General features: G+C 51.0%; 3 protein-coding genes across 3 annotated transcripts; 1 reads left to right on the top strand and 2 right to left on the bottom strand.

Annotated features, from left to right (window-relative positions):
- Nucleotides 1–37: 37 nt before the first annotated feature.
- rnaset2l (ribonuclease T2, like) lies at nt 38–10,305 on the bottom strand. The gene is made up of 7 exons (XM_088627245.1): nt 9,670–10,305; nt 8,730–8,829; nt 8,247–8,411; nt 5,290–5,403; nt 4,661–4,709; nt 947–1,021; nt 38–835 (listed from the first exon to the last, which is right to left on the bottom strand). The coding sequence occupies exons 1-7, from the start codon at nt 9,764–9,766 to the stop codon at nt 653–655; spliced, it is 783 nt and encodes a 260-aa protein (XP_088483371.1). The 5' UTR covers nt 9,767–10,305; the 3' UTR covers nt 38–652.
- A 146-nt stretch (nt 10,306–10,451) lies between these two features.
- cox7a1 (cytochrome c oxidase subunit 7A1) lies at nt 10,452–13,610 on the top strand. Its single transcript, XM_088627535.1, has 4 exons — nt 10,452–10,610; nt 12,281–12,370; nt 12,960–13,044; nt 13,420–13,610. The coding sequence occupies exons 1-4, from the start codon at nt 10,596–10,598 to the stop codon at nt 13,473–13,475; spliced, it is 246 nt and encodes an 81-aa protein (XP_088483661.1). The 5' UTR covers nt 10,452–10,595; the 3' UTR covers nt 13,476–13,610.
- A 526-nt stretch (nt 13,611–14,136) lies between these two features.
- Nucleotides 14,137–19,567, bottom strand: chp2 (calcineurin-like EF-hand protein 2). Its single transcript, XM_088627525.1, has 7 exons — nt 19,269–19,567; nt 18,202–18,274; nt 17,314–17,394; nt 16,951–17,075; nt 16,288–16,349; nt 15,345–15,467; nt 14,137–14,943 (listed from the first exon to the last, which is right to left on the bottom strand). The coding sequence occupies exons 1-7, from the start codon at nt 19,333–19,335 to the stop codon at nt 14,890–14,892; spliced, it is 585 nt and encodes a 194-aa protein (XP_088483651.1). The 5' UTR covers nt 19,336–19,567; the 3' UTR covers nt 14,137–14,889.
- Nucleotides 19,568–21,788: the final 2,221 nt, after the last annotated feature.

Genomic DNA, 21,788 nt, shown 5'->3' with positions numbered 1-21,788 from the left:
CAGGGCATGCCCTGAAGAAGGACAAAAACACACAGACTCAATTTAAAAGTTCATTAGAAAGCATCAAAAAGCTGTTCATTCCTGAGATAACAGGCTACAGAACCACCACAATTTTAAAACTAGTCTTACACTCGGTGGAGCTCAAAGGGTGTGAGGTACAGTATGAACAGAAACCACAGAGACTGGTGGCGGGTCTCCACGCCGGCAGCCGGGGGTCTCCTGCCCTCGGTCACTCCCTGCGGAGCAGGCGTCCGATGGAGCCGTCCTCTTCGTGTTCCGGCAGAGTCCCGCTCCCTGCCGAGAGGAGAGCGTCCTGCAGCATCACGAGCAGGGTCAGGGTTTTTAACGTGACACAGTTCTGACCGGTTCTACAGTGGGCCAAGCTGGCCTTTCACGTCTTAGGATTTGCATTTATACCGGTTTATATTCCTGGAATTAGTTATTTCTGTAGAAGGTCAGGCAGGGAGCTGCGTCAGCATGCTTAGGCTGCAGAGGAACAGGTGAAGGTTTATTCCCTGCTGGAAGCAAAGGGAAAGAGACACAACGTTTCGGCGGTGGAGCTTGAGGTTGGTGCACTAAGCTGAAAACCCAGCACCCCAGTTAAGGTGAGGGGATCCCCGCTTGATTACTGGGGTGTCTTCTGCGGTCGGTGTTAAGCACAGGGCTGGTGAGGGTGGTCGTAGCTGATGGGGTAGAAGTAGACGGAGGCGTTGTGGGGGCAGGGGTGCCCGGGGGAGGGGTGTGGGGAGGCTGGCAGCCCAGCGTGGTGCCGGTGGCAGCCCAGGGTGAAGTTCTTGAACATGGGGATCTTCACCTGGATCCAGACCTGCCGCTGCTGCTCCGGGGAGGGAGAGAGGGGGGGAGAGACCGTGAGCCGGGAAGAGAACAGCTGCAGGACCCCCGCCGCGTGGCCCCCAGCCCCCCGAGCCCCCCGAGCCCCCCTCACCTGCTCGTCCTGCACGCACTGGCTGACGTGGAGCTCGCCCAGCACTGGGGCCAGAGCCGCGTGGATCTGCTTGTACTGGACAGGAGGGAGGGAGAGAGAGAGGAAGGGCATCACTCAGCGCGCACCATGGCCCAGGCCTCCTCGCTTGTACTCGTGTCACGGGTCCGAATTTCTAAACCAAGGATGGGTTACCTGGCATTGCCCACCTCGCATCTACACTGCGCCCAGATCGGCTCGCCGTGGGTCAGCAGCTCAGACCCCTCACTGATCTCTCTACATCCGGTGCTGGAAATTCATATGCATCTTCATCTCTTTGCTGTGATGTCAAGTTGTGTTTGTTTCTACATATTCAATTTTTATTTTGTATTATTCTGAAGTCTATTCCCTCGGGAGGGGGATCAGAATACCTCCTGGGTATCCCTGCCTGTCGTAAGAGGCGACTAAAAGGGTTGTGTCAGGAAGGGCATCCGACGTAAAACCATCTTGCCAAAACCATGGTTGCAAAGAACACAAAGCACATACCGGATCGGCCGGGGCCCGGGTTAACAACGTCCGCCATTAGTGCTGTGTCCCAACAGGGTACTAATGGAAATTATGCTACTGTGGGGAAAACTGTAGAGTGGGGGCTACAGAAAAGAAACAAGGTGAAGGGGCCTGGAAGGAATGTTAAGTCAATGAGAGTGGGGAGTTGGAATGTTGGCACCATGACAGGGAGAGGGAGAGAATTGGTTGAAACTATGGCAAGGAGAAAAGTGGAGATCTTGTGTGTGCAAGAAACCAAGTGGAAAGGAAACAGCTCAAGACACCTAGGAGAGGGATACAAGATTCTATATGCTGGAAAGAGTACCAAAATGAATGGAGTGGGTGTGATAGTGTGCAAAGACCTAGCAGACAAGATAGTGAGGGTGGTTAGACACTCAGACAGGATTATCAATGTACAGGTGGCTTTTGAGAGTGGGTTATGGAATATCATCTCTGTATATGCACCACAGGTAGGAAGACCACAGGAGGAAAAGGATAGCTTTTTGGAAGATCTCGAAGAAGTGGTTAGCAGAATCCCAGGAAATGAAATGGTGGTAATTGGAGGAGACTTCAATGCACATTTAGGAGAGAAATGCCCAGATTATCCAGATGAACATGGTCAGAGAGGGCTAGGAGAGAGAAATGAAGAAGGAGGAAGGCTACTAGAAACACTCCAAGCTCTTGAATTGTTTGCAGTGAACACAGGGTTCACGAAGAATTATGAGCAAAAGGTGACATACAGGAGTGGAGGCCATGATACCCAAATAGATTACATATTAGTGAGAAGAATTGATAGAGCGAAAGTCCAAGATGCTAAAGTCCTGCCCTATGAGGCTGTTACCAGACAACACAGGCTACTGGTGATGGACATCACAATATTGAAGGAGCGAAGAATAAGGCAGAGGAAACACCCAGCACGAACAAAAGTGTGGAAACTGAGAGAAAACAAAGTAGATTTCAACAGGCTGGTGAAAGAAATGAAAAACAACACAGAGGAAACAGAGGAGCCTTCAGTTGAAGAAGAGTGGACTGAGATGAGCCACATCCTAGAAGAGGCTGCTACCAGGGTTTGTGGAAAGACAAGAGGAGGCAGACCGAGGGAAAATGAAGAGTGGTGGTGGGATATGGAAGTTCAGGAAACACTGAAGGAAAAGAAAAAAGCATACAAGGCACTGAAAGATGGCACTGGAGAATTACAAGAATATAAGAGACTAAAGAAGGTAGCAAAAAGAAGTGTAGCAAGAGCAAAGGAAAGAGCCTGGAAAGAATGGTATGAGAAACTTGAAACAAAGGAAGGAGAGGACCAAATCTACAAGATTGCTAAACATAGAGCGAGACAGAAAAAAGATATTATCCGGGTGGCGGTACTCAAGGATGGAGAAGGCAGAGTCTTGATTAAACAAGAACAGATCAAGCAAAGATGGCTGGAGTACTTCAAAAATCTGTTAAATGTAGAAAATGAGAGGGAGAACCTAGTGGAGGCAGACGTAGTGTGTGGACCAATCCAAGAAATTTCAGTAAAGGAAGTGACAGAAGCTATCAAAGAGATGAAAGTGGGCAAAGCAACTGGACCATCAGGAATAGCAGCAGAACACTTTAAGAACCTCGATGAAGAGGGGATTCAGTGGCTGACGAGATTGCTAAACAATATTGCAAAGGAAGAGAGAATTCCAGAAGAATGGACAAAAAGCAGTATGGTTACCATCTACAAGGAGAAAGGAGACCCAATGGAGTGTAAAAACTATAGAGGAATAAAACTTCTGGAACATGGATTGAAAATCCTGGAAAAAATTCTGGACAAGAGACTCAGGAAGATAATCAGGATCCACAACTCACAATTTGGATTCTCAGCGGGGAAAAGCACAACAGATGCCATTTTTGTGATGAGACAGTTACAGGAGAAGACACTAGAGAAAGGGAAAAAGCTGTATGTGGCCTTTCTGGACTTGGAGAAGGCATATGACCGTGTGCCCAGAGAGGTGGTGTATTGGTGCTTGAGGAAGAAAGGAGTACCAGAAAGCATGGTGAAGTTAGTCCAAGCAACCTATAGAGATACAACTACAAAGATGATAACACAACAGGGAGAGACAAAAGAGTTTGAAATCACAGTTGGAGTACACCAAGGATCAGCACTAAGTCCTTTCCTTTTCATAAACATTATTGACACACTGACAGAGGAGGTAAGAACAGAAGTGCCTTGGGAACTCATCTTTGCTGATGATGTGGCACTGATGGCAGACTCAGAAGTAGAACTACAGGAGAAAGTGTTCAAATGGCAGAGGAGTCTGGAAAAGGGTGGACTGAAAATGAATGCAGAAAAATCTGAAATAATGGTAATGGAGAGAAGAGGAGATACTATGACCAATGTTGAGGAGACAAATGGAGGAAAACTGAAACAAGTTGATGACTTTAAATACCTTGGATCAAAACTGGTAAAGGGAGGAGAAACACTGGAGGCAGTAAAACAAAGAGTGAAAGCTGGATGGAACAAGTGGAGAGAAATAACTGGAATAATCTGTGACAGGAAAATTCCCAGAAAGTTAAAGTGCAAAATGTACAAGACTGTGATTAGACCTGTATTACTATATGGAGCTGAATGCTTGGCAGTTGGAAAGAGGGAAGAGAACTTGATGAGAAGAACTGAAATGAGGATGTTGAGATGGATTCTGCAGATTTCAATGAAGGATAAGATCAGAAATGAAGAAATCCGTAGACGATGTAGGGTGGTGGATGTGGTTGAGAAGATGCGAGAAGCGAGGTTACGGTGGTATGGACATATCATGAGGAGGGACGTTGAGGAAGTAACAAAGAGGGTAATGGAATTTGAGGTGGAAGGTAACAGAGGAAGAGGCAGGCCTAGAAAGAGATGGATAGATTGTGTGAGAAAAGATATGGAGGTATGTGAAGTGAGTGAGGAAGATGTGCTCGACAGAGACAAATGGAGAAGAGCAACCAAAGCAGCTGACCCCAGGACAGTCTGGGACTAAGGCTGTGAAAAAGAAGAAGAAGATTATTCTGAAGTCTAACTACTTTGTGTACTTTATGCTCTTACTACATTCTTCTTCTGTAACACGATTTGGTAAAGAATTTTGATATTATGGTCAGCGTGGACAAAACTGACATTTGCATTTAGATAAATTCTGTAAAATCAAGCTTAATGGATCTATAATAAGGAAGAGGGGACTACAGTACCGTGTAGGATTTGTTGCAGGAAGGCTCAATGCCAGCATCCTGTAGGGCCCTACAATGACAACAGGACATGTGCGTCAGGCTGTGTGTCTGGAGGAGAGACCAACACAGGTGACTCAGAACCAAAACAAAAACATCAACGCTTAAAAACTGGGGTTTTTCAAAGTGATTTAGTGAAAATTCTATATCCATATATCCAAGGAGAGCTGGCATGCCACTTTCAACCAGGAAGCTCGGATGGGTAGATAATACTGCCACAGCAAAACACTTCACAAACAGTTCAGTGCAGTTCTGGAAGACTGGCTCTGTACCTGGGATCCGGCAGTGTTGGCACAGCACCGGGTATTTCAGGACTCCTGGAAATGCTAATTTTATATTTGCGGTATTAGCTCTCATAGTGACAAAACACCATGCACACAACGGAGCACACACAAACACACAGCAGGCTTGGAGAGCTTGATCTAGTTCAACAGCTAGGCCTCCAAGGCCAGTCAGGTGACAGTCAGGCAGACAGTCAGGTGTGGAGACTTGCGGATGCCAAGCTGTTGAAATGGTTTTCCTGAGGCGGCTGCTGGAGTGTTACTGTGGTTCTGGTCTGTGATTTGACTGGAAGATGTTCTGGCGACTCGCACCTGTCGATGTCGAAGTGGGCTCGTAGCTTGAGGGACGTCTGGAAGTACCTGGTGGGGGAGTTCATGCCCTCCACACAGCCAGCACAGGAGCCATGCTTGATCCACTCGTCCTTCCTGTGGCAGAACCAGACTCGAGAGGAACACAGGAAGACACGCACACTGCACACACTCCGTCCCACCCCAGACACCGGACACAGAGACACACTACACACACACTGTCCCACCCCAGACACCGGACACACAGACACACCGCACACACTCCGTCCCACCCCAGACACCGGACACACAGACACACCGCACACACACTGTCCCACCCCAGACACCGGACACACAGACACACCGCACACACACTCCGTCCCACCCCAGACACCGGACACAGAGACACACCGCACACACACTGTCCCACCCCAGACACCGGACACAGAGACACACCGCACACACACTGTCCCACCCCAGACACCGGACACACAGACACACCGCACACACACTGTCCCACCCCAGACACCGGACACACAGACACACCGCACACACACTGTCCCACCCCAGACACCGGACACACAGACACACCGCACACACACTGTCCCACCCCAGACACCGGACACAGAGACACACCGCACACACACTGTCCCACCCCAGACACCGGACACAGAGACACACCGCACACACACTGTCCCACCCCAGACACCGGACACACAGACACACCGCACACACACTGTCCCACCCCAGACACCGGACACACAGACACACCGCACACACACTGTCCCACCCCAGACACCGGACACACAGACACACCGCACACACACTGTCCCACCCCAGACACCGGACACACAGACACACCGCACACACACTGTCCCACCCCAGACACCGGACACACAGACACACCGCACACACACTGTCCCACCCCAGACACCGGACACAGAGACACACCGCACACACACTGTCCCACCCCAGACACCGGACACACAGACACACCGCACACACACTGTCCCACCCCAGACACCGGACACAGAGACACACCGCACACATACTGTCCCACCCCAGACACCGGACACACAGACACACCGCACACACACTCCGTCCCACCCCAGACACCGGACACACAGACACACCGCACACACACTGTCCCACCCCAGACGCCGGACACACAGACACACCGCACACACACTGTCCCACCCCAGACACCGGACACAGAGACACACCGCACACACACTGTCCCACCCCAGACACCGGACACACAGACACACCGCACACACACTGTCCCACCCCAGACACCGGACACAGAGACACACCGCACACACACTGTCCCACCCCAGACACCGGACACACAGACACACCGCACACACACTGTCCCACCCCAGACACCGGACACAGAGACACACCGCACACACACTGTCCCACCCCAGACACCGGACACACAGACACACCGCACACACACTGTCCCACCCCAGACACCGGACACACAGAGACACACCGCACACACACTGTCCCACCCCAGACACCGGACACAGAGACACACCGCACACACACTCTGTCCCACCCCAGACACCGGACACACAGAGACACACCGCACACACACTGTCCCACCCCAGACACCGGACACAGAGACACACCGCACACACACTGTCCCACCCCAGACACCGGACACAGAGACACACCGCACACACACTGTCCCACCCCAGACACCGGACACAGAGACACACCGCACACACACTGTCCCACCCCAGACACCGGACACACAGACACACCGCACACACACTGTCCCACCCCAGACACCGGACACAGAGACACACCGCACACACACTGTCCCACCCCAGACACCGGACACACAGACACACCGCACACACACTGTCCCACCCCAGACACCGGACACAGAGACACACCGCACACACACTGTCCCACCCCAGACACCGGACACAGAGACACACCGCACACACACTGTCCCACCCCAGACACCGGACACACAGACACACCGCACACACACTGTCCCACCCCAGACACCGGACACAGAGACACACCGCACACACACTGTCCCACCCCAGACACCGGACACACAGACACACCGCACACACACTGTCCCACCCCAGACACCGGACACACAGACACACCGCACACACACTGTCCCACCCCAGACACCGGACACAGAGACACACCACACACACACTGTCCCACCCCAGACACCGGACACAGAGACACACCACACACACACTGTCCCACCCCAGACACCGGACACACAGACACACCGCACACACACTGTCCCACCCCAGACACCGGACACACAGACACACCGCACACACACTGTCCCACCCCAGACACCGGACACACAGACACACCGCACACACACTGTCCCACCCCAGACACCGGACACACAGACACACCGCACACACACTGTCCCACCCCAGACACCGGACACACAGACACACCGCACACATACTGTCCCACCCCAGACACCGGACACACAGACACACCGCACACACACTGTCCCACCCCAGACACCGGACACAGAGACACACCGCACACACACTGTCCCACCCCAGACACCGGACACACAGACACACCGCACACACACTGTCCCACCCCAGACACCGGACACACAGACACACCGCACACACACTGTCCCACCCCAGACACCGGACACACAGACACACCGCTGGACATGTGGAGCAGGGGGTCTGGAGAGCCACAGGGCAGTTAACTTTTCCAGGTTTCTGAAAATCATTAAAGCCAATAAGACGAGCAATGTGTTCAATTAAGAGAATCCTTGTCCTCACAAGCTGAAGGGCACTCGTAATTTGGCACTGGATGGTCAATAACTTAATTTAACACATCGCTTGCTTAATTGATCCTAATTTAGTGTTTCCAAGTCTGATAAAACTGGCCGATCAGGGGCTCTCGAGGAACAGAGCTCAGACAGACAAGACCACCCGATTGGCCTGAGGTCTGTAGACGTCAGTTCTTACCAGAAGGTGAAGTTGGATTTGGACTTCAACAGCGTAGGCCACAGGCGAGACAGCTCCGGCTGCAGTTCCTGTGAAAGGACAACAGAGGGCGCTGTAACCCACCGGCCAGCTCCTGGCAAGTGCTGGCGTGGATCACTACTCCATTTGGGAGTAGCAGTCATACACCTGAGACACAATCCACACAGCGACACATTGACACACCTGAGACACAATCCGCACAGAGATGTACTGACATACCTGAGACACAATCCACACAGAGATGTACTGACACACCTGAGACACAATCCACACAGAGACGCACTGACACACCTGAGACACAATCCACACAGAGATGCACTGACACACCTGAGACAATCCACACAGAGACACACTGACACACCTGAGAGACGCTGACACACCTGAGATACAAATCACACAGAAACACCCTGACACACCTGAGACACACAGGTACTGTACATTTTAGGAGTAAGAAGAGTGTCTCACGTGCTCTGGAGGGGCGAAGCACTGTCCCAGCTGGTGAGGGTGAGGACGAGGGCAGGGCTGAGCAGCAGGACCAGGTGGGTAACTGCAGTTGAACCCATCACTACCAAGGGTGAAGACAGACGAGGAGTGAGATAAACAGTGCTGGATATCAAAATGTTTTAAGAAAATAAATGGAATTTGTTATTGATTAGTTTAACAGCAATCAAACCTTATCATATTACTGTTGAATCTGTACAATTTTAAAATAAATGTTTTAGTACAAACTAGTGGCAAACAACAGCGGAGATGGAGCATAGGAACACTTACATTATGGCTGTGGCTGTACACTGTGTTTTGCTGTATCTGCGCCTTTACAAAATAGCTTGTTCCAGACCCCCACAACCCTTTGTGTAAAGTAGTATCTCCTGCCCTGATTGGAGGATCTCATCCAGCTGTTCTTGAAAGAAACTAGGGTATCACTTTCAACAACATGGCTGTGCACTTTGTCCCACACTCCTACAACCCTTTGTGTAAAAACACTTTTCAGCTTTAACAACCACGTATTTTTTTTTTAAAATAGGAAACAGTTGAAGAGAGAAGCATTTGCAGACGACACAAGAATGAAAAATAACAAAAGTCTAACAATTCTCCTGGCTGACAGCGGCTCTCATGGGACAGTAGGAGATTCAGAGCGGGTTCGGGACTCTGCTGCCTGAGCACCCGCACACACAAGTGCCCTGACAGAGGATCCCTTTCACAGCTCTCACACACACGGCACGCAGCCACGCCACGGCATCTTAGAGCTCGTTACTGAAAGAGTTAGAAGGAGCAGAGAGATTGTTTTAAGTCTTTCCTTCGTTACTGCCAGGACACTGCTGATGCACGGGTGGTCATGAATATGTCGATGAATGAATGCACGAGCTCGCACAGTAGGTACATGAGTGAGAAAAGCCAGACTTACCGACAGCAGGAGGTCTCTGCTCTGTGCTCTCTTGTGGAGACCAGCTTGCCTGTGAGCGCACAAGCAAACACATGACCAAGTCAGTCCAGCGGCCCATTATCTCACTTCCCTTTTTTCAAGCAGCTGTTTTTTTTCAAGACAGGCTAGAGTAGCTCTCTCTCTCTTCTCAGATCCTTCTCTTCCGACATGTAGAGACTTTATGAGGAATGACTTGGTTTCTACATGATGCCAATTCCCTTCCTGTCATTCATGTCAGATCTGTCAGGCTCTTGATTTTCACCTGCGCAGTCAGTCGTCTGCTTAGCACTGCTCCAGCACCGCTCCTGCTGCCAAAGCCCTGCTGCAGGCCCTGAAGGAAGAGGAGAACCAGGACGCTTGGACGGCTTTCTGTTTTTGAATATGGGGAACAAAAGGTTGAAAGAGACAGAAGCTGTGTCTCTGCACAGAAGCCAAGTCCAATACTAGCTGCTTGGGTGAACTGTATGAGGGAAGGAAGGGAAAAGAATTAAAAAGGGGGAGTTTTCCCCCTCTTGGAAGCAGAGCCTCTGCTAGACTCTGCAGTACGTGAGCTGGAGGAAACCTGTCTGACGGACCTGCGAGCTCTCAGTGTGTAGCAGAGTGACACACCGCTGTACAAGTGACAGACAGCTGTTCGTTTCCACCGAGCAGAAAAAGACAGCCAGGACGAGTTAAGAGAAGCTCTCTGATCAGACTCCCTCGTTTTCTTCCCACCCACACCTGCACAAAACCAGCGGGCTCGTCCGACGCTCCCTCCCTCAAGCCCAGCCCTCCGGAGTGCCCAGGCCAGTTTGGTCTCTCCTGCTGTCCATACTTTGGCTCCCGTTCAGAGCTGCAGAAATGTGTGTGTCCTTGTAGGGCCTGCAGCTTAGAAGCAGACAGGAGAACCGCACAGACTGCCACCCAGCATGAGACACGTCCTGGTAAAAACCCCTTTTCACTTTCTAAACTCTTTCTGCGGTTTGTTCTGAGGGGGGGAATGAGCCCAGTAAAAGCTGAGAAGCCTGGGAGCTAACGTCCTGTTTCGGCCTTTGCACGTTGAAAGTGGAGAGCAAGAAATGTAAGAGCAAGAACTAAAGTAGGAAGGTCAGGCATTTAGGCAGGCCTGCTTGTTGTTTCTTTCCTGTAAGACAAGAGGGACTAAACATGCAGCTGGGCTCGTAATGAGATTAGGGCAGTTCAATTTCAAGAGTCTTCTGTGTTTGTCCTCTCTGAACGTGGGACCATAAGGACATGGTTGTGCTTCACTGGCTCGGTTCAGGAATTTAGATCAACAAAGCAACCATGAACGGGCAGGCAGACCAACAAGCAGGCAGGCAGATTGAAAAGATAAAGGAACCGTTTGTTGTCAAAACGTTGAAAGTCAGCCCTAAGTTATGGTCTATGTCACGGGTCACTGAGTGTTGGACACTGACATTCCAGAGCTTTAAAAGGACTTAGAATTGGAAAATTCTGATTTTGATGGAATCCCAGGACTGATGTGCACTTTCACTATTGAAAATAAAAAAAAATTGCCCTGTTGTAAAATGTAATAGGCTCCAGAAAGGGGATAGTGCAACATGTGACTCCACTGCCAGAGCAGTCATGCTTCTTTGTTTCCACATTTAGAGTACAGAGCTGGGGGGCGGACCTCCCCCTGTCCCACCTCCTCTGCTCACTGCGATTGGCTTGTTCTTAAGTTCCACTGCATGTGATTGGCTCAAAGGCACAGCAAGTTTGGTTGTGCTTTTTTAAACTTTAGGTCTGACCTTGATACAAGACAGACCTCTGAGTTATTTAAAATGACAGTGTCCTGATTAATCAAGACCCCAATGTTTTTTTAGTTTACTGGGGTCCAATAAATCTTAAAAACGTGGTTATAGGTTTGACTGCAAAGTATAGATCTTAACCTTTCTTTCAGACTCACTGAAGCCAATCAGTAGTAAAACACTTGATGAAATAGCTGGAAAGTTTTTTTTGATTATTTTGTGCATTAGTAATCGATGTTTGGGTTTTACAAGGTGGCAAAGTTGCGCTGACATACTCATTCACATACCCATCCATATTCAAACCACTGCTTCCGTACAAAATTCTAAACGTCTAAACACGTGCATTCTGGGCCAGGCAGCGGTAATCTGAGCAGTGTTTTAACGTGAGGAGCCACCACTCTGCTGAGCAATTCGGTGCATCAGGTGTGGCAACCAGAGGACCTCTGTGCTCAAACTCACAAAAGGAAACCAGCTAACAGCAGAGAGGAATTAAGGACATACTGGTGCACTGTCAGTACTGCTGGGCTCACCAATCTCTTCCACCCCTGGGTGCATCTACACTCCATGAAGGGGAACCGAAACGTGCCCAGAGCCATTACTTCCCCTTTTCACCATTCGGTGAAAGTGTACCAGGTATAAATAACTTGCATCAGCCCCTTTTAACAGGGTTGTGGGCATGAACAGAAGTGAAACACCTCACCAGTTCGAAACCCTACTGTAATAAGAGGAACCACTGAAATTTCCCAGAGTGGCTGAGGGGCTTCCACCTGCTGGGTTACCTTGACAACCACAGGAGGAAGCTGAAGGGCTCTTGTGTTGCTGTTTGTCTCTCCCAAACCCTCTAGAATCTGCAGCGGCTGGTCGCGCGTTCCTTCAGCTCCACGGCCAGGAGCCAGGTCAGGAACAAAGTGCCGGAGAACCAGAAACTATTCCAGGTAAAAATAAATAAAGCTGGGGAACAACTAAGCATGGCACAGCGGGAGCATTGTTCCCATGGGAACAGGGATACCAGCAGTTTCCACGGGAACAGGCATCTCCAACCCTGCTTGTGGAGAGCCCCTGTCTGGGGCGCGAGACAGGTCACCATTAAATCACCAGGTTCTAGAGGCTGCCTAAAATTGGCTTCTGATCCGTTTCAGGTGATTATTAAAGTGAAGCAGTTCACAGGTTATCGGGACCAAAGATCTTCAGGCCTTAATGTCAAGAGCTCCCTCACCTGAACGTGATTATTGCTGAATCGACCTTTGACCTCCGTGTTTAGGAATGAGATTCGTGGTGACCTGTGGAACCGACAGTCAGGGGTGGCTGCAGTGGTTCGAGACTCTGTGCCAGAAGGGCTTCTCAAACCCTTGCCCGAGCGCTGTGCGCGTGCACGTTAGCCACTGGCTTTCCAGCCACTACTGCTGCGGTGCCCTTCAAAACCGCACTGTACAGGAGCGGATTCAAGACCGAGAGCGTGCGAGGGCGCCGTCACCTGGGCAGGCTTGACTCGGGGGAGAGCCTGATGTCCTGTCCCTCTTGCAGGAGGACAACGGGCTGCCCGTCCACATCAAGGGAGGGACAGTGGACGTCCTGCTGTACCGCTTCACCATGGCCATCACCCTGGGAGGTACCGCGGCCTCACCGTGCACCTCCGAGTCGACCCGCCCTGCCTCTCCCACGGGCGCCAGCCAGTTCGTTTCCATGCCCCTTTCCCCCACAGGAGCTGGAAACCCCAACACACTCCAGAACCCAGTACAGATAGAACTGGGAGAATTTTGTGGCAGCTCTGCCTTTTATAATACAGCTAGGAAAGTCAGATTCACTAACCTTATTTTCCGTACATCACTCATTCGTTCAACTGCGTCGTGTGAGAGGTCGCCCGCTGGCGAGTGTCCTGTGTAGCACACTCGGGCGCGGCCCATGACCGGCGCAACAGGGGGCGGGACGAGAAGGAAATGAACGAGTTTTTTTCCTCTTTCCGTTTTTTCTCCTGCTCTTCCAGGAACCGCGTTTTCCTTGTATTGGCTGCTCCTTGCCTCCCAGCCCAAGAAAAAATAGAGGAAGGCGGCAGTCCAGCAGTCCAGCAGCCAGCAGTCCAGCCGCCGGCGGGCCTCGTCGGGAAGGAGCACCGAGTAGACCGACAGACGCACAACCACACAAAACCACAGGACCTGCTTCCAAACTCCTCTTGATGTTACAGCCTGCATGTACAGAATAAAAGGTTTATTCCATGCTGAAAAAAAGAAGAAAGAGAACACAACGTTTCGGCCGTGGAGCCTTCTTCAGGTGTGAACGTTGTGTTCTCTTTCTTCTTTTTTTCAGCATGGAATAAACCTATTACTTGTCCCTTTGCAGCCTACGCATGCTGACGCAGCTCCCCACCTGTACAGAATAAAGTCTGAGATAACACACGGAAAAGGTTTTCCTTTACACCAAGCAGGGCGACTGCTGGTGAAAGCAGTTTACTGCCCAGAAACCCTCCGATCAGCGCAGGAGGGCTGCGTGACTACTGTCCCCTTGTGGGAGCACGAGGTACTGACCTTCCGGCGCTACAGAAAAAAAAACATCTTCAAATACAACTTGGCAGGTGCAACGTAATGCAGGTTTGGAAGAATAAGACTTAAATCTATGTCTTAATCTATGAAGACGGTAGGTTAAAAATGTCATCACACCATCTTCTGAGCACCACCAACTCTTGAAAAAAAATGAAACACACACCTTTATCTTAAAACTCTTCTTTTAATGAGCAGATTTACAATCTAGCACCAAAACAGTTTGCATTTAAGCCTTGAGTCAGGGGGTTTCCAAGCTATGTCTAATTACAGGAAAAGTCATTTTTATAAAGGTCTGCTAGACCTGGACAGCACCGGGCCCGTCCAAGATTTCTTTAGACGAGACAAGGCTCAAGGTAGCAAAAGGGTCCAGTTCATCAGATAACACCAGATTTAGACGTTACACATTTAGAAACATGCCTGCATCCTTAGTAAACCACAAAGACAGAACTCAAACATTAGCAGCACTTTATTAAGATGGATTTTAAGACTCGATGATGGAGGTTAAGGAGAAGAGAGCCAATCTGGTGCAAGCCCGGGTTTTCCTGACAGTTCTGCAGGAGTACTGGGAAGCACCGCACTGCAGGACAGAAGGAGTTCCCAGGAAAAAGCATGACTGCCCCATCCAGCGCCATGCGTGCCAGTCATTCCACACAACAATCCCCCCAAATAACTTGGAGACATGTTGGACTTTGTTGTTTTTTTTTCCTGTAAGGGAAAAGACCTGACCAAAAGGAGCATTATAACCCAACAGAGTTGCGTCAAGAAGCAGCTGTCAGAGCGGTTTGAACACTTATCTAGACTTCCTGGAGAGCTCCACCTGGTCCCCGGCACGGGCCAGCGAGAACGGCGAGCGGTCGAGGGGCCGAAGGACTCCAGTTTGTGTGAAACTGCGGGCGCCGTCTGTCCCGGCCCCCACTCTACCGCAGGAAGCGGATGCTCATCTTGTGGTCGATGTTGACCTTCTCCAGCGACTGCGGACGAGAACAGAGGCGGACACCGTCACCCCGGGTCACATCCGGGCGTCTCAGATGTCCCGCTGGCTTAAACACCCAGGGTGCTGCACAGCAGCATAAAGAGAGGCCGAACGATACAGATGAGCTTGACGGTTGTGGTTTACACCTTCAAAGGGAGGCTTAAGACACTGGCAGCAGTATAAACCCAGAAACGGAGACCCTTACAAATCAGAGGTTTGTCTGACCTTTGACCTCCGCAGGGCAGGGAAGAGAGAGCAACTCAGGAAGCAAGGTGAGAGAACAGGACTGGCAGAGGTGGACATACAGTAGGGAAGGTGGTGGACAAAGAGACAGTGACAGGAAGCGTCAGTAGGGGGAGCCCGGGGGACAGGGAGAGAGGGACATGAAGACATGGGCACCTTTCGGAACTCCTCGAACGAGATGGCGCTGTCCCCGTCCAGGTCAGCCTCCTGGATGGTGCGGTCAGCGATGCTCTCCAGCTGCTCGTTGGTCACCTGCATCCCCACCATCATGCGCAGGACCTGGGGGGGAGGCAGCAAGGAGTGACCCCTGACCTCTAAGCCCAATCTGGACTTGACAGACTGCTTGTTGGTTTCAGCAGCTGTCAGGCAATGCCACCACAGTCAAAGTGCACAGGACAGAACCCTTTATTGAACCAGCTAGGACCACAGAAATCTACAGTCCAGTACTGACTGACTGAACGGGAGTTTATCTGGAAGGAGAAGGCACTGAGCAAATTTTGAAATGTGTGGAAAAAAGTTTGGAAAGTTTTCCTATGAATATGCAAACACAAGTGTGTCCCACCGTGAACACTGGACACCCCTGTCTATCATGTCTTGCCTTTCTCTTCTTCTCAACATTCATGTGTTGAGGGGTGGATGTGTCATTGGGCGGAGCGGTGGCTCTGTGGCTAAGGATCTGCGCCTGTGACTGGAAGGTTGCCGGTTCAAATCCTGCGGCCGGCAGAGGAATCCTACTCCGTTGGGCCCCTGAGCAAGGCCCTTAACCCTAACTGCTCCAGGGGCGCCGTACAATGGCAGACCCTGCGCTCTGACCCCAAGCTTCTCCCTGTCTGTGTGTCTGTGTCTCCATGGAGAAAAGCTGGGGTATGCGAAAAGACGAATTCCTAATGCAAGAAATTGTATAGGGCTAATAAAGAAACATTAACATTAACATTAACATTAATGTCTGCATGCTGAACTGTTCAAGCGCTCAAAAGCCCCGACAAGACCCTCCTCAGCCCTGGGCTGTGAAAGCCTTACTGACTGTATCAGCAAGCACCGGGTCCCACAAAGCAGGGCTCTCTTCAGACACGCGAGCCCAGCGGCCGTCCGCACCCACCTCCAGAAGCTCGCTCCTAGAGATCTTGCCATCTTTGTCCTGGTCATACAGCTGGAAGGCAACTGCAATGGCGACACAAGGGACAGATCAGCACGCAGACCAGGCACACACAAGCCCACCAGCGTTTACACTGGGAGGAATCTGAGCATTCGTCCTCAGCGATGGTGAAGAGCGCCACCTACTGGTCCACTCACACCACCTGCAGCAGCCACCTGGTTTTCCTTAGAGCTCTCCCACCCCAGCTTTGCTTAGCTGCTAAGACAGGAAGAGGCCCTGCTCTTGAATGCTCTTTTCAAACAGAAGGCAAATGAATCACCCTAAACCACCTGTTCACTAAAGATTAGAAACGCATTTCAGGGACCAATCAATGAAGCAAGTCATTTGTTCAGGTCAGGGAACTCTGGCCTTTGAGAATCCTTGAAGGGTCTTCAGATTGTTGTTTCAAACGATCTCTTAATCACTTACTCCGCTTACTTACACTAATCACACCGATCACAGCTCAAATGATCCCAGTCTTTCAAAATTGACGACTGAGGGGTTCCCTACTACACCCGCGGGACTGCAAATCTCCAGGACAAAGACCGGGCCAACTCTCCGGCCACCGTGGTCAGGACGGTCCACCCCGGCCACAGCACTCTGCCGGCCAGCGGCCGTGGGACTCACACTTGAGCTTGCTGGTCCGGCTGTTGGCGGGTTCGGGGCTGCTGGGGTCCCTGGGCCGGGTCGTGTCCAGGGGCCGGAAGTGTGCCAGGACCCTCACGAAGGAGCGGAAGTTCACCTTCTCCTCCCTGGTGGCAAACACACAGAGTGACCGCGGGACTGGGCGCTGGGAGTGACCCCACCCAGCCGCCCCGCAGAGCCGGGGATCCCCGCGGACAGGCGGGGCAAGGTTTGGGGTGGGGGGTCGGTTAACTGTCGAGCGATGGAACGAGCGATCGGGCCGCGAGGCTACGTTATCGAGAGACGCCCCCAGCCGACATGCAGAGAAGAGCCCGTCCAGCAGGCGGCGCGAGAGGGCGACCCTACCCGGGGGCGAAGAAGGCGCTGATGATCCGGTCGCCCAGCGGGTTCAGGTCCAGCTCGCGGATGTGCTGAAAATCACTCAGACTGCAAGAGACAGGAGACACAGTGACCCTCCCACACCGCCGGCCCCAACCACCTCTTCACGCACACACAGCCCCTCTGTGAGTGACAGCCGGCCGACAGCTCTGCTCCCTCCCCTGCTTCCGCCCAGCTCGCCGAGCCCCACCCCGCGCCCCGCTGCGCCCCGCTGCTCCACCCCGCGCCCCGCTGCTCCACCCCGCGCCCCGCTGCGCCCCGCTGCCCTTAATGGAAATCTAGTGTAACACAGAAACAAGCCGCTCCCAGTAAACACCTGTAATGTACTCCCCTTAAACTGTGAGCAATCCTTATTTAGTGCCACAGCACATCTCAATGCGAGGCTGGCAGTGCCTGCGCGTGCGTGCGTGTGTGTGTGTATATTTGCCGAGTAATTGAACAGGATGACAGCCGACGTTTCGCCATCTTAAAAAATGTTAGGGCGACACTGGGGTGATAACAGACCCCCTAAACAAACACTTCAAGACGCAGACGAGTGGGCAGAAGTGATGACGTTTTAACCCCACTGGCCCCTTGAACCATGGCCGATGGCTTCCCTGCAGCTCCCTGGGAGACGACCCCAGAAACGCCCTCGCCCACCCCAGACGGGGACCTGCCGCGGACAGCGCTGAGGTTCAGATGCAGCAGGGGACCTGTCCTGTTGTCCACTCATAAAATGGCATTTCACAGCCGCTGCACTAAAAAGCGTGACCCCTCTTCATCCGTCTGTAGAGACCCGCCTCTCACTCTCGCCCGCACCCGTACGGTGGTCTTAACGGAGGCCGTGTCCAGCGCCGCGACCCCGGCCCGGCTCACCTCAGGAAGCCCTTCTCCTCCCTGTCCAGCACGGAGAAGCGGTCGTACAGGCGGGACAGGTGCGAGGGGGAGACTGGGGGCGAGAGCACAAGCAGAGGAATCCCGTCAGGCGCCGACACGCAGGAGCGGACCAGGAGCACTCGGCCCAGACAGAGGCGCTGGGCGTGCCCCAGAGATCTCCACCGTCTGGGGCTGTCCTGCCATCTCCGCCACCTGGACCGAACCCTTCCGTTGTTAATCTTTCCGCTGAAAACATCAGCGGTGTCCACGACCCCTTCAGGACAGCGAAGGTGTGAAATCGTGTCTTGCTGCCGCTGCGTGCACGGCACCAGGTGCGAGTCGGAACCGCGTCCCGGGTCGATCCGCCCAGACACACAGACACCGGCCGACTGCCGAGAGTCCCGGGCAGCGCTGAGCCTGCTGCCCTGGGCGGCTCTTCTGCAGAGACCCCGCGGTCTCTCCGTCCCAGCGGATCGAGGGGGCTCACGGAGCTGGGGGTGTCTCCGGGGCCTGAGGAGGTACGGAGTGCCCGCTGGGCGAGGAGACTCGACACTTGGACTCAGAAAGAACCCCGGCTCGACAGCACATGGGTCCACACCGAGTGACTGACGCCTGTCAGTGTGTTAATCCGAATTACACGAACAATAAGATGTCTGCCTGCGTACAGATGTTGATCTGTGTGTATTCTATACGTTTTGCACCCCAGTCCGGGCTGGTGTGTAACAGGACGCAATCGGAAGAGCCGGGAAGCCCGCTCCACGGAGCCCGTCGGAGCTCCGGTCTTCGGGATAGCGGGACACTAACCACCGAACCGAGCGGCGAGTCGGATTCGTGTTGCTGACCGCCGGACCCCAGCGGCGCAGGGGGGGGTGATGTGTCACTCGTGTTCATGTTGTTTTCACCAAGCGCACCCCAGCTCCCCAACTCCCCAGCCAGCCGGATCTGCCCCGACAGAGAACCACGCTCGGGGCTGGGACACGCTCTCCGACTGCCGCGTGTGATTCATCGAGAAATGCAAAGTTGCAAACAAAGCGTGTTGTTTAATTTTTCAACAAAACGCCACTTACAACCAGTCTCCTTCATGATTTCCTCAGCGTCGGGAATGTTGGACAGCACGGAGTAACTGGAGCCCATTTTAACTCCAGTCCGCTACACGCCCAGTACTCCCTTTTGGGGCAAAGAGGTTATTTTTCTTGGGTCAAATCTGCCGCTACAGAATCGGGTTATTTGTGGTCAGTTTGTTTCCTACAGGACCGAGCTCCTCATAGCGTTTAAAAATAACTCCCACACGGTCGGAGAAACTTTGGAGTCGAACACCGCTTATCCAGAGCTGGGGAGACCGACTCGACCAAATGATTGACGTGGGGCTGAACCAATCAGGGCTCAGTCTGGGAAGGAAGGCTCGCCCATCAGGAAGAAGAGAGGGCTTTTTTTATTTTTATTTATGCTTAACAAAAGAACAAACATTACAATACAAACAAGAGTACATATAACAATTCAAAACAAAAATAACGTCAGGGGTACATACTACTACATCAATTCAAGTTATGAAAAAAGATTAAACAAATTAAATAAAAATAATGTCCGCACCGCTTTCATATTTTGGCATTTCGAAATAGTCTGCAAATACCCCTTTACTTCCATTTTAAAATGCTCAAACACAGGATACCTCCCAGACTACTTCATTTTATGTATGTGATAACGTGCCAGTATAATAATTAAATTTATTACAAAATAATTTTTTATATTGTTTTCACTGGGGCTGAAACTTAACATAATATATTTTTCAACAAAACAAATATCAATATTCGTCTCTTTTTTAATATAATGCTGCAACTAAGTCCAGAACATTTTTACCCTGGGACATAACCAAAACAAATGCTTAATAGTTTCAGGGCTATTGTCACAAAAAACACATTTGTCATCTATATTAATTTTAAATCGTTGGGTAACAAGAGTTTTAACTGGGTAAATTCGATGAATTATTTTGTATGAAACCTCCTTTATTTTATTGGTTATACAATATTTATTGGGCATCATCCACATTTTTCTTCAATCAATGCGCTTTCCAAATGCGGAATTCCAATATACAGTATTGTAGTCACAAGTAAATGATCATTTTTTTAACAGGGATCTCAAAAATTGGTTATTACATCCACAACTCACAATATCCTTTCTTTGTAGTTTAATATGAGCTGTAAATTCTTCCAATGTTTCTAAAGGACTACTATTACAACTCCTTAAAAGAGTTAATATTTCCCCAGAAATCGCATTAATTACAGCAAAATACTGATCCAAAGTAATAGAAATATTGTATCTATTAACAAACTCGGTGTAACTATATATTTTACCATCAGCCTTGATGAATTGTTTAATCCAAATGATATCATTCTTGACCCAGTTTTCAAAAAATAAGGTTTTATTTCTAATTTTTATATATTTGTTGGTCCAGATAGTAAATCTATGTGGGGAAAAGTTATGTTTATACATAAGTGACCACGTCAGAAGTACTTGTTTATGAAAACTGGCAAGTTTCAAGGGGGGTTTTCCAATGTCAAAGTTACACTTTAGTAAAAACTCTAGACCCCCCTACTTCTTGAAATATCAGATTGGGGGTTATATGCCGTACACTTTGCTTATTTTTTAAAGAGTTTTGTATCCATTTAATCTTAAAAATAGCATTAGATGTCCTAAAGTCTAAAGCATTTAAGCCCCCTTCTGCCTGGAAGAAGAGAGAGCTGAGAGAAGCGTTGTTGCTGTGTGATCTTCACTGCAATCACGAACTGCCCGAGCGTTTCTTCGCTGTACTTTCTCCACCTCTCTGCATTCTCGAATAACTACAATTAAATACACACGCCGAGGGAACACTCCTACTAAAAAGATGCCAATGAATTACATGACTGATAAACTTGGCCCTTGACAGTCTTTTGTCAAATACGTCAAGTCAGATACTTCTGTCAAGTAAGAGACACCCAATGCCTCCAGACTCCTCTTGCATCATTGACAGTACCTGCTTGTCCCCGCTCTGCGGCGTCTAGCATCAGCTCTTTCTAAACGTGCTTCATGGGGCTGAGCTAAACACGGCCACACTGCTTTCCGAAGGCCAGTGTCCTTCGCGCTCGCTGTGCTCACCTTGCCGGTGGGCACGAAGGACAATGTTCTGAAATGCACCCCGCCTGCTGTGTTCAGCCGCGCCAGCGAAGGGCAGCGACCGGCTGAAAGCAGGGCTGTGTCGCTGCTGGGCTGCTGCCCCTGCCGGGTCTGCTCTTAAAGCAGCACTGTGGCGCGGCGGTGAGCGCACATGGGTCCTGGCGTCGATTCCGACCCGGGCCACCTTCTGTGGGGAGTTTGCATGATTTCCAGGTGGGCTTCCTCCCACCGTCCTGTGTTCTGCCGTCGAGGCTAACCGGCACCTCAGCTGTCCTCAGTAGGCTGCAGAGGAACAAGCAAGAGGTTTATTCCCTGCTGAAAAGAGAAGAAAGAAAACACAACGTTTCAGCCGTGGAGCCATGATCAGGTGTGTTTTCTCTCTTCTCTTTTCAGCAGGGAATAAACCTCTTACTTGTTCCTTTGCAGCCGACGCATGC

Source organism: Lepisosteus platostomus, chromosome 4 (genome assembly GCF_059453375.1).
Source record: "Lepisosteus platostomus isolate fLepPlt1 chromosome 4, fLepPlt1.hap1, whole genome shotgun sequence".
Lineage (NCBI taxonomy): Eukaryota > Metazoa > Chordata > Actinopteri > Semionotiformes > Lepisosteidae > Lepisosteus > Lepisosteus platostomus.
This window is presented reverse-complemented; position numbering and strand designations above follow the sequence as displayed.